This window comes from Gymnoscopelus microlampas, assembly GCF_963454915.1.
Source record: "Gymnoscopelus microlampas genome assembly, chromosome: 5".
NCBI classification, from domain to species: domain Eukaryota; kingdom Metazoa; phylum Chordata; class Actinopteri; order Myctophiformes; family Myctophidae; genus Gymnoscopelus; species Gymnoscopelus microlampas.
The window spans coordinates 34,166,021-34,178,195 of NC_139942.1; the positions used below are offsets into that span (position 1 = coordinate 34,166,021).

At 42.5% G+C, this 12,175-nt stretch overlaps 1 protein-coding gene across 1 annotated transcript in view; it reads right to left on the reverse strand.

Annotated features, from left to right (window-relative positions):
* Nucleotides 1–5,687: 5,687 nt before the first annotated feature.
* The window catches only part of LOC311045052 (voltage-dependent R-type calcium channel subunit alpha-1E-like), a gene marked incomplete at its 3' end in the record, with an annotated part of 59,245 nt that continues 52,757 nt past the window's right edge, over nucleotides 5,688–12,175 (reverse strand). Inside the window, 12 exon segments of the mRNA XM_084056864.1 lie at nucleotides 5,688–6,206; nucleotides 6,339–6,502; nucleotides 6,995–7,130; nucleotides 7,658–7,762; nucleotides 8,602–8,701; nucleotides 8,948–9,057; nucleotides 9,286–9,386; nucleotides 9,857–9,964; nucleotides 10,632–10,737; nucleotides 10,861–10,957; nucleotides 11,711–11,838; nucleotides 11,943–12,117. Coding sequence (XP_083912990.1) covers nucleotides 5,688–6,206; nucleotides 6,339–6,502; nucleotides 6,995–7,130; nucleotides 7,658–7,762; nucleotides 8,602–8,701; nucleotides 8,948–9,057; nucleotides 9,286–9,386; nucleotides 9,857–9,964; nucleotides 10,632–10,737; nucleotides 10,861–10,957; nucleotides 11,711–11,838; nucleotides 11,943–12,117 — 1,849 coding nt within the window.

Consider the following 12,175-nt stretch of genomic DNA (forward strand, 5'->3'; position numbering starts at 1 on the left):
CCCTGTCCAAGTCCTAACCTACCCCATGTCCTAACCTAACCTACCCCCCCCCCCCTCTCTTTCTTTTTTGTACATATTCTTCACCCTTCATACTTCATACCAGTAACCTGTAAACTGATTGTATGACATTCTGTATAGTAGTGTGTATATCTGTCTGTCTCTTATATGTCAACATGATTTGTGTGCATGGGGATCTCATCTTAAACAAGCTACGTGCTTAACTGAGCTATCCAGTTTAGTAGACCTTGTATTGCGAATTTGTACTTCCATGTACTGTTATGTACTGCCATGTACTGTTCTCATGTCTTACTAAATAAAGTACATCAATCAATCAATCAAGCCAACACACAAGAGGTTGGGAATTGATTGCGTGAAACAATCACCTGTGCGTCCAGTCTCAATGTTGGTAAACAAACAATTGGTCTATTCCATTAGGACCGGGAAAGCGTCTGTGTCATTTACTCATTTTACATTTCTTTGGCTATTTTTGAAAAATCGTGAAAACATGGCCTGGCAGACAGCACAGCAAGTGTGGGGAGCTTGAGCAGACTGCCGACCACATATTCACCACCTGTCCCGTAGTATAGACCACCATCAGAGGCCGGGGCCTCTTTGATGTGGAACCTGAGCCGCATGGCTGGGCGACATTGAGTTGGAGTTGGACATTTGATGATGATACAAAAAAAGAAGAAGGTACAAGAGCCAAGGTGATGGCATCCTGGCAGGGGTGTTGCAGGGGGACACCCTCGCTTGCATGGAGCGCTCTGAAAGTCTGAATGGCATTGGCATGGCCAGTTTGTGGAAGTCCAACCCCCCACCATATCAAGCTACACTTCCCAGTCCTGTAGAGTCCGTTCTCCTATACAGCTGTGAATGCTCGACCCTTAAGCCTGCTCTACAGCATTATGGGGGCTACCAAGGGTGAGGGAGAAGATGGCAGCCGGGAGAATGGGGCTGGTCGGTCAATGCCATTGACATCGAGAGCTCTCAGTAGGGGAGGATGCTGGCTAGCTAGCCAGATGTATGGAGGATTGACGTGACTGGAGACACTGCTGGAGGGCTCATCCGGGGATGAACTATAGAGAGAGGGTGGATCTCTCTATCCATGGGTTCCAAAGTTTGACCCTGCCTATCACCTGCACAACTGATGAAGTCAAGTAGAAAACAGCTAAAAGTAGGAACCTTTTTTTCTTCTTTTCTTTTGCTGCTGCTGCTGCTTGTGTTGTGTGCTGTGTGTATACTAATGTGATTCAAGCTGCTGTACTATTGCTGTCATTTTTGTGACTGTTTCTGGCTCTGGAATTGAAAGCAGATGTGAATCTACAGTTTGTATGTTGTGTTTTGTCTGCCATTGGAAGGTAGTGAGTTGCAACAGGGAACAGTATGACTCTTGGTCACTTTATTAGCGGCGCTAGCCGCTCTATACCTTTAGGTATAGAGCGGATATTAGCCCTCTATGCCTGGCTTTTGCGTCAACGTTCTGATTGGTCAGGTGCGCCAACGTTCTGATTGGTCAGGTGCGTCAACGTTCTGATTGGTCAGGTGCGTCAACGTTCTGATTGGTCAATGTTGGTAAACAAACAATTGGTCTATTCCATTAGGACCGGGAAAGCGTCTGTGTCATTTACTCATTTTACATTTCTTTGGCTATTTTTGAAAAATCGTGAAAACATGGCCTGGCAGACAGCACAGCAAGTGTGGGGAGCTTGAGCAGACTGCCGACCACATATTCACCACCTGTCCCGTAGTATAGACCACCATCAAAATAAAGTTGTGATTGGTCACTATTCATGACATCACTATGATGTCATGAATATAGAATTCGATGTCTATATAAACGATGACAATGACTTCATCTTATTATTCATTTGGCTAAAGTCTCCGTCTAGGTAAGTTATTTAAAGTTAATATGACGAATAGAAAGAGAAAGATACAAGAACAGATGAAGGGTGAATGTATAGAAAGTCTGAGTTCGGGACCCAGTCATCCGTTATGACAGAATGGTTTGATAGAGACGATCGAGAATCCAAGAGTCCGTTAAGGTTCTGATTGGTCAGGCCCGTCAAGGTTCTGATTGGTCAGGCCCGTCAAGGTTCTGATTGGTCAGGCCCGTCAAGGTTGTGATTTGTCAGGCAAGGGGACTATTCATGACATCACTATGATGTCAAGGTTTATTTTTTATTTCCTCATGTTTTTTTTTGTATATATTTTTATTTGGCTAAAGTCTCCTTCTAGGTAAGTTATTTAAAGTTAGATCCTCAATTTAACTTTATCTGTCGTCGACGCTCTGATTGGTCAGACCCGTCAACAAAGTGATTGGTCAAGCTTCACATGACACATGGCTATAAACACATTATAAACACATATCGATGACATAATGTATTCAAAGGCGCCGCTACCTTCACACAGGGTGTGATTTTTTATCCTATGTGTGAGTTTGCTATTTCCTTTTAAGTTCAAGCTAGAGGTTTTGGGCTTTGACATAACATATCTACAGTATGTCTGCTGTGTTGTGGCTGATGTTGAAGGTTGTGATCTGTGACAGGGTCACTGATTTTGGTTCATGATTGGCTTGGTGGTTTGGTGGTTATGGACTGTGTTGTTGGGTTGTTTGCAGACAGTGTCAGTGCGGGGTATGTCTGTGTCTTCCGAATCCGTATTGACGGTGACATTACGAGGAAATCCTTGGCTGTGTTTGTGTTAATGTCACATTCCAAAACAGTACAGTACAGTATAGGTACATTATAATTTTGCCATTGCTTTGAAAGATCCCACGGCTAAAAATGCAGGGTAACAGTCATGTGGTTAATAAGCTATTAAGATATTTTTTGTTTTTATTATTGTTTTATCTATGTTCTGATCATGCAGTATTTTGTGAAAATATTGTAACACAGGCTAGTAGTATTGTGTTTTCCCAAAATTTGTATCTTCAAATTTTATATATTTTATGATAATACTGTTGGCAGTCACAGTCATATCTTAAATAAATCCAATACCTGTATTAGCCTAATTGAATTGGTTTAAAGATTTTTTTATTTTTTGTCCACTTTTCCAATACCACTACTGAGTTTCCGTCGACTATAACTAGACTAAAATGATCAAGGATAGAAAATGCGACTGAAACTAATAAGCATTTTTGTCTAAATCTAAATTAACTGCCACAATTAACACTGGTGTCATGGTCCAACTCCAAGGAATCCAGGGAAACCTTTTTTCCCTTCTTTTGTCTTTCGTACGAGAGTATGAAGGGTATGAAGGGGCCAATTTGAAAAATGGGGATGGAGGTCTTTCCTTAGTCTACTGGGAGTGTGTGTGTGCAAAGTTTCACACTGATCGGTCAAGCGGTGCCTGAGATTAGTCTGACACACGCATAGACGGGCAGGGGCGAAAAACATGATCTCCGCCCCCCGGCCGTCCGTGGATTCATTTTAAACATGTTGCGCAAAATCATAGCAAAGTCCCACATGTAACATAATTCACAATGCGTCATGATGTGACTCATTGTGAGCTTGTAGATCTGCTATTTTTGCTATTTGTCAGACGAGTATAGGGCTTAATAGTTTGTCTGAAAAACTAAAGTGTGTGTGTGTGTGTGTGTGTGTGTGTGTGTGTGTGTGTGTGTGTGTGTGTGTGTGAGCATGCGTGTGTGCGTGTCCATGTGCACAAGTGTGGGGGTCTCAGCTTTGTAAGATGGAGGAGGGTGTGCTCCAAAGACAAAAGGCTGGAAACCAATGTACTTAAGTGTGTCAGTCTGACTCACTGGGGAGCATAGGTCATGTGAAGGCTGGTGAAATATCTGTGTTAGACCAAAACATTGTGACAAAGAGCTCGTCATTCATTCTGATCAACTCTTTAAATGCACCCTTAATCATGACAGGCTTTACAATGTAATGTTATAGCCTACCCTACTACGATACCTAACTATATATTATCGCCAAATTAAAAACTTCAAAAGCTAAGAGATGATAAGCAGTTTAGCTTTGTGGAGTATGGAGAAAGGCACAACTATAAGAGTGCAACTGAGGACACTTTTATTTGTATATACAACTATTGTACACATAAAAACCAAACAATTATTTGCATTCCAGGAACTTATAATACAAGTCTCAATGTTTTTGGTTATGTGAGTTTCACAGACTTGGCCTTCTTCAGGCAAATAAAAATAAATACAAAATACCTTAAAAATGAACATTCCAGAGATCCCTCTACCTTTTTATAGCTCAGTGGCTTCTAAGGTTAATTTCTCTCTCAAATCACAGCATAATTGTCATGTACATTATTAGTAAGTAATGGAGTAATGATGTCATGGTGTGTCATGTAGTCTATAGTTCTACAGTTGTCTGCAGTGGTTCATAGAATATTAAGAAAGAACAAAGGTGGAAACATTGTTTTCGTAGTGTTAGCATGTCCATGGCTTGTGTAGTCAGTCACATGAAATATAGCAGGTTCAAAGATTTTCAGAGACGAACAATAAATGTAACAACGTGTAGATGTTCCCCTCTTATAACAGCCACAGAGTCTGATATTTTTTCCATTATGGTTAAAGCTAAGTGATGGATTGAAGCTGCTGTGAGTGTAATTGTCCTCCTTTGGTCCTCTGCAGTCAAACCACTAGAAACCATATCACAGTTATCTACATCACTTGCATTACTTGAACTGGTAAAAATGCAAAAATGGGAATGCAGTTTGTGAAGAAAGATGATAAATGAAAGTTATAGGTTGTAATGCAATTGCTTCATGTTCATTCTGCCCTTATTTATTTTTGTACTTTGCAAGAACATAATATAAGGATGGATGGAAGCTTGGTATGACTTTATGATAATAAAGTCGAACCAACAAAAAAGCCTCTTTTGTATGTGTGAATGAATTCACTTATGGTATTCACATCTCAAACTTATTATGGTTGTTCAATCCCTATCTCTCTCTCTCTTGCCAAATAACCATCAATCCTAACAGGGTTACCAAAAAAAGGGTTGTCCACCATACAATTTTGGGCTCAGAAATTGCCCCGGCACATTCATTCAAACTGAATAAAATCCAGCATTATTGAGTGTTAATTATTACTATCTACATTGACTTGTAAGGGATCGGATCAAATCTGTATCGACGTCTGCACTCTGCATCAATCAGGTAAAAGGAATACGCTAGCTGCAAAACATGTGACAGCAGAGAGACAATCACATTGTGTATTTACAAAACCATGGATTCAAAAGATAGTTTATAAAGTTTCTCCTTTTGCACATAGTTACATATTCACACATCCCACAGACATACACTGTTAAAAGCAACACTGAATCATTGTTTGAAATACCTTCAAGAAATGACAATATCTATACACAAAGGACATACTCTATTCATTCCTTTCACTTATTTTGATTTATACCATATCCCATGGCTTTTTGAGATTCATTATTAGTATTACTATAATTTACTATAAATAAATGTGAGGACATATAAATTCTGCATCAGCATTGTTGTTGTCGTTTTTGTAGGTAGATTTTATTCATATTTTAACAAACCCCCAGAAATGAAGCAATGACGCAAAAAGGAAATACATTGTCCCTCACTCTGTACACTGAAGTATAGCGTCCTCTGACATCTTTCCTAATCCTTCCAACACCACAACATGCCAGCCCGCCCACCCACCACCCGCCGCCCCCCGGTCTCCCATGCTTTGTCTCTCGCTCTTAGCACCTGTCATCTTCTTCTGTGTCACTGAGTTGATCGCAGCCAGAGACGGAGACGGTTTGCGCCAACCGTTTCCGAAAGTGCCCATTGGGTACCTGCCAGCCTGTCCGCGAGCGTGGGCGCGCGGCGCTGACGGTGTTTGATCGTCCCAGGCTGTGGGCCACGGCGGCCTCGAAGGTCAACGTCTCCATGGGGTCTGGACTGTGCTCCTCCTCTTGTGAGGTGGTGAGGAAGGGCTCTGAGGGGTAGCGTTGCGGCGGGGAGTGAGGTTGGACCACCTCGCTCTGTCTCTCGCCTGTTGAACCCTCTGGACCCTCCCATGTGGGCTTGCTCCTTCTCTGAGTCTCTGGGCTGCCATGTTCGTCCTCATCTTCGCCGACGGAAGCGTGTGTGCGACACACCAGAGGGGAGTAGGAGATGTGAGGGTGAGTGTGTGTAGGGGTCTGTGACAGTGGCCGGCGGCCACTGGGGGTGCTAGACTCTGAAGTGGAGGGGACAGGACTCTCTGAGCTGTTGCCCTGGAAACAGGAATACAAAAACACAGCCTTATATCATTCTACAGGATGTCCACTCAAGATTGTCAGGGGAGTACATTTCTTAACTAGGATGTTTAGCGATGACGTGAAAAGAAACCCTTTGCCTTACGCTACCTGTTTATCCTCGGGTTGTGCTCTCTCCACACTGGATGAGCGTGAGGGCTGAAGGCTCCTTTCCTCCGAAGTACAGCGAGACGCTCCCGGGGAGAGGAGGTGACGCCGCTCCTTGGATCGGCCGCGCTCCCTGTCCCCCTGATGCCAGCGGTCAGACCGAGAAACTGGAGGACCAGGGCGACAATAGAGGTGTCCCGCAAAAGAGATGGATTAAGAGAAGATGGCATGAGTAAAGTGAGGGGTGAAAACAGACTGATACAATGACATTTCTCTTCAAAATCGAAAAATGTGACCCCTATTTCTGACAAAATGGCTGGTAAATATCTATTGAATATGACAATAGCTAACTTAAAGTCTTCACATACAAATAATACATAAGTTTGAGTAATGAGCATCAAGCTGGTGCCTAAGTCCTATATATCAGTTTAAAATTAAACCTTTATTCTAGTAGTGAGCAGTCAACAGTGGATTCGTACACGGTAAAATCCTATCCATTTGTGACTCCTATTACAGGTTACATTTGCACACTCTCTGAGTTAAATGAACGATTTTACAGTGTAGGTAGCTAAATAGAGCACACAAAAGCACATTACCACTGCAGACCACACGTGCACAGAGTTAACCAGATGTGACAGTGGTTTTGGAACATGACTAACCGGCAGCCTTGTAGCTCTTGTGACGAGGTCGATATGCCCGTTCAGGGCTCTTCTCCTCCTGCCATAAACCATTCACCCGCTCGTCCGCAACAGTGGATGCAGAGCGCTTCATGGAACCACCTGCAACCTCTGTCTGCTTAAGCGTTTGCATGCACGCGCATATGGATGTAGGTAAATACACAGATGTAAAGAATGGAGGGAGAGACAAAGACATACACACAATAAATGCAGGGAAATTATATTAAGCATATCTAATTACTTAGAATAAAAAAAACACAATACAATACTGGATCCATGCAGAGTTCCTTTTTGATTGCTGCCCATGCTGTTTGGGTAAACAGAGAATATATTATTGTAACCAGTCAAAGGATTTCCCTCCCTTATGACCAATGAAACTAAAAGGACAAGTCAGTTGAGGTGTCAGCATCCCAAGACACACCATGCTGAGTTCGGAATCATTCACTGAATCTAAATCAGACACGCAAAAGACAGCCACAGGCCGAAAACCGAGTATCTTCCATGTCACAATGAATATTGCTTAGCCCAGGTCTTCTCTTCATACGACACGTGCATACAAAGCACTTAAGAATTATGAGTCCATGCAGCCATCGTAGCCTCAAGATCCAGCACAGAGGCTTAGGATGTTGGTCCAGAAGGCTGTACCTGTAACTCTACAGCCAGACGGGGCATGGAAGAGGCCCGCATACACAGGCCCCTGCCTAGTGGGAGCTCCAGTGTAGCTGCAATCACACTACTGCACGCCCCCACCTAGGTGAGCACAGAGACAAAGAGAGGGTGACAAATGTCCCTTTCGGGAATGGGCAGGGCAGTAAACGTTTTATTTTTATTTTTTTTATCACTGGGCCATCTATCATAGTTCATCACTATTGCTATCCAATCAGAAGCCATTCCAGCCAAGAAGGGACAGATAACAGCTAACGACAACAAGGAGACCGACTCCAAGGAGAGATAGTCAGAAATAGCACAATACTACATGAGAGAATAGAGAGATAGACTGAGAGAGAAGAACAGAAAGAGAGAGACCGTGACATGAGTAAAACAGTTAACAGGGAAAAGCCAAATCAATATTTCGTTTTGTTTTTTAAGTACATGCAGTCATGCATGATCATACCCTGATGCATCAACCGCTACACAAACAGTGCGACAACATCATCCGTCTCTGGGCCAAAGACATTATTCCTCAGTGACAGTTTACAGTGGAGGACAAACACTAATATGCAGTTACTTGAGCTGACACTTGTATCATTCCTCCAGCCAAATAAATACAACTGCTGAGCAGTCGACCAGACAGCATAGACACAACACAACGTGGACGACGAGGCGCCGGCAGCCTGCCTTGGCCACTGGAACCTCCACGGGACCAAAATATAATTAAGGACAGGAGGAGAGAGACATAGCACTGCAGTGCTCTGCAAGGCATTAGTGAATTAACACTGGGAATCCACAATACTGTCATTATTAATCATCAAAACACAATGGCACATGCTGTTTGATATTTCATAAATGTTTAAATCACAGGTAGAAATCCATATTGCAAGGTAGAACATGAGTCTAGTGTCATTATGGCTTGTTCCTCGCTTTCTTACCAGAGACTCGCCCTGACTAGGTTCTACATCTGAACCCAAGGGCTGCAAAAAGAGCTCCTGGGGTGAGATGGGACTCAAAGCCACGAATCCTCCCCTGGTCCTACAGAGGGATAGAGACAAGCAGTAAAATACAGGGACACAGGGACCTGCATGCTCAGTCTCATTAAGTATACACTTAACACACATATACACACACACAGAGTCTCACACAGAGACTTGACACACAACACAGTGGCTTCTGCAGGCACACACACACACACACACACACACACACACACACACACACACACACACACACACACACACACACACACACACACACACACACACACACACACACACTCACAGGGCTGAGCCAGCACTGTGGGCCATCATGGCGGGGAGTGGTTGGGAGCTTGAGAGAATATCCTCAGGGAGGGTAGAGGCATCCAGACGTTTGAACATCAAGCTACTCTTCTGAATAAAACAGACAGAATGCAAATACATCAACTACAGGTCACAGGGTTTCTTTACGACTCATGCATCATTTCCAGGCTGGCAAGTGGCCACGTTGAAAGCACTGTACACAGTAAAATCCTTCAGGGTCTATTTGGTTCCATTTCTACACTCTTCTGAGTCAAATTAACACTGAGGATTTTTACTGTGTGTGATTTCAGGGGAGGAAAAAGAGTGCGTTAAGCTGACCTGAGCTTCTAGCTGTTGCCTGAGTTTCTTGGCTTTGTTCTGTTTGAAGTAGTCCATAATCATCATGGAAGCATAGATCTTCCCAACCGTCATGTCAGTGTCTGTGGGGGCAGGTATACTGTACATGATTTTAAATACACAAATGTACTGGCAAGCATCCCTGTACACTTAAGACCAATTTAACCGCACTTCTGAGCATTTCACATTACAGGACTCAACTTAAACTAAAAACAACATTGTTCACATGAATAGATTTTGAGTGGTTTATTGTTTAAATCATATTGTCTCTGTTATATACAGTAGCTTACATGTATACGTGTAAGCTATACAGACATGTATGTAGCTATATATACACATTATATAGCATGTGTGTAGCTGTATGTACATTACGTGTTTAATTGAATTTAAACTTACATTTAAATTTAAAAGCCTCCTTTGGAAGTGTTGAAAAATAGCACATGCTAAAACACTTAAGCAATGTATCTGGTGTGTCCAATGTAATCAATCAATCAACCAACCAACCAACCAACCAATCAATCAATCCCTAAGACCTGTGCAGATACACCCAGACCTTTATTAATAGGCACCAGCAGGTCCAAGGTCTTTTGAGGAAGGTAAGGCCAGATGAGACTGATCTCCTTCTGCAGCTCAGTGTCCAGTGCAATACGGTCCTCACCACCTGGAACCAACACGCACCGTCAAATGCAACTCTTGAGTGTACAAATGTAACCAAATGAATGTCCATTTTGTTACGTCAATTTTGTACACACTCAAGAGTTCCAAAAACAATCAATCCAGAAAACTAAAAAACTAAATATATAAGAAATTACCAAAAATGTATTGGAAATAATGCTTTTATATTTTAGATTTGGCCACAGAATATATTGCGACCTATATAAGAGTGTCCAATTGTATTTTATTTTCGTGTACCGGTATTTCTAGAATATGCATGTAGAAAGTGATTTTATTTTGCTGTTTCGCAGATGCCATAATAGAAAAACAACATGCTCAATACTAAAACATATTAGAATGACAATTTAGGCATTTAGCAGATGCTCTATAGCCGAACGACTTACAGTAAGCAAGGTAAACACATCAAATGCATAGGGAGTTGGGACAGTGTAGTGCCTCAGTATTCTAGGATCATAGGTAAATCAAGAACCTCAGTCTAAACAGTATAATATCAAGAAATAAATAATCTGTACATTGAAACTATAGAAACTATAGGATGCCAAGTCAGCAAATGAACCTGGAATCTTTCTAAATAACATTTTTTTGCATAAGATTGCATTGTCGTCAAGGCTAGGTCAAGTGCAACGGTATGTTCATCATCAGTGAACCCTGACCTCTGGCGATTTTGATCTCCAGGGCAGTGCGGATGAGGGACATCAGTGTGGAGGTGAAGTGGACAGTCATGTCCTCATCCACTGGCATGTTCATCAGCACCAACCGCTGAGAAAGAAATACAAGCACACGAGGAGCAATAAGACTGGTTGTTGGTTTCCCTCGAAATCAATCTTCTTTTCAGGCTGAGAATAGAGAAGGACAGGAAAGACCTGATTGCATCCTCAATACCTTATAGGCAATCTTGGCAGGGCACTTCTTCCCCAGGCCCAGTGGTGGAGACATGTGGGTCAACATCTCATACATGGCCGTGTAGTGGATACGACCGCTACAGCAGAAACATGAGAAATAATAAGAATAACTTTATCTATGTAGGACTTCTTTAAACCAGTGCTTCTCACACATTTTAATTTCAAAGACCCCTATAACTCTTGAGTGTGTACGAATGAACATGAGAACATTTGTTCACTCACAGAGTTACAGACCTGTAAAGGTCTATTTGAACCCCCCTCAAGGAACCCTGAGGGTCCATGGACCCCACTTTGAGAACCACTGCTTTAAACAGAAGTTACAGAGTGCTTCACAAAATTGGAACATGGTTAATAAGGTTAATGAAAGGTGGCATATTAAAGGTGTGCACATTACATTGCATCTACTGTAATCAAATAAACGCTTTGAAAAGAGATTTGAATAATGCCTACTGCACAACACTGCAATATAGTTGAGTATAGTTTGATCTATCATTCTCATGATGTCACTATACAAATTGTGGCACAGAAATATCAAATGCCTTACATAAAATGTGCGAAATAATTGCCCCCCCAACTCGGAATATTTTGTTCCAGAGGACCCCCCCAGAAGCAGCGATCTTTTGAATGCATCTGGTTTACAGACACATAATACAGTTAAGTGGTTATTTTGACATTTCATCTCCTCTGTGAGGTCTCTGCATTTCACATACAAAGATTGCCCCCTGCTGGACAGAGTTGGAACATGAGCATCATCAAACTGTTTCAGGTCCCCTTGAAACTCAAAGAACTAAAATGTCAATAATTAAACTGTAAATAATGAAATATCTCACCATGCTGCACGGTCATACTCTCCCCAGATGCGGACAAACTCATCCAGGTGATGGGGGCCAAGAATGGAAGAATCTCGCGTCAGGTACTCAAAGTTATCCATGATGACGGCTACAAACAGATTTAGCATCTGTGGAAATGACAATCAAGGCCACAAGTGTTGTGAATAAAAAGTGGAATGTACAAAAGGGAGATTGAACAAAAAACATGGGGTGATGCATAGTGAGCCCTGACCAGAAACGAGCTGAAGAAGATGAAGGAGACAAAATAACAGTAGGCGAATTCTGTCCCACAGCCTCCCTCGTGGTCTGGGGAGGTGGTGAGGGGGTCTATGGACGAATCGTGCTCACATTCCCGACCCCCCAAGCAAGAAAGCATGATCTCCTGCCAGGACTCCCCCGTTGCACTCCTGGTGGACAAACATGACAGTTACAGTTTCAGTCCGTACTGCAAAGACTGTACTGTAC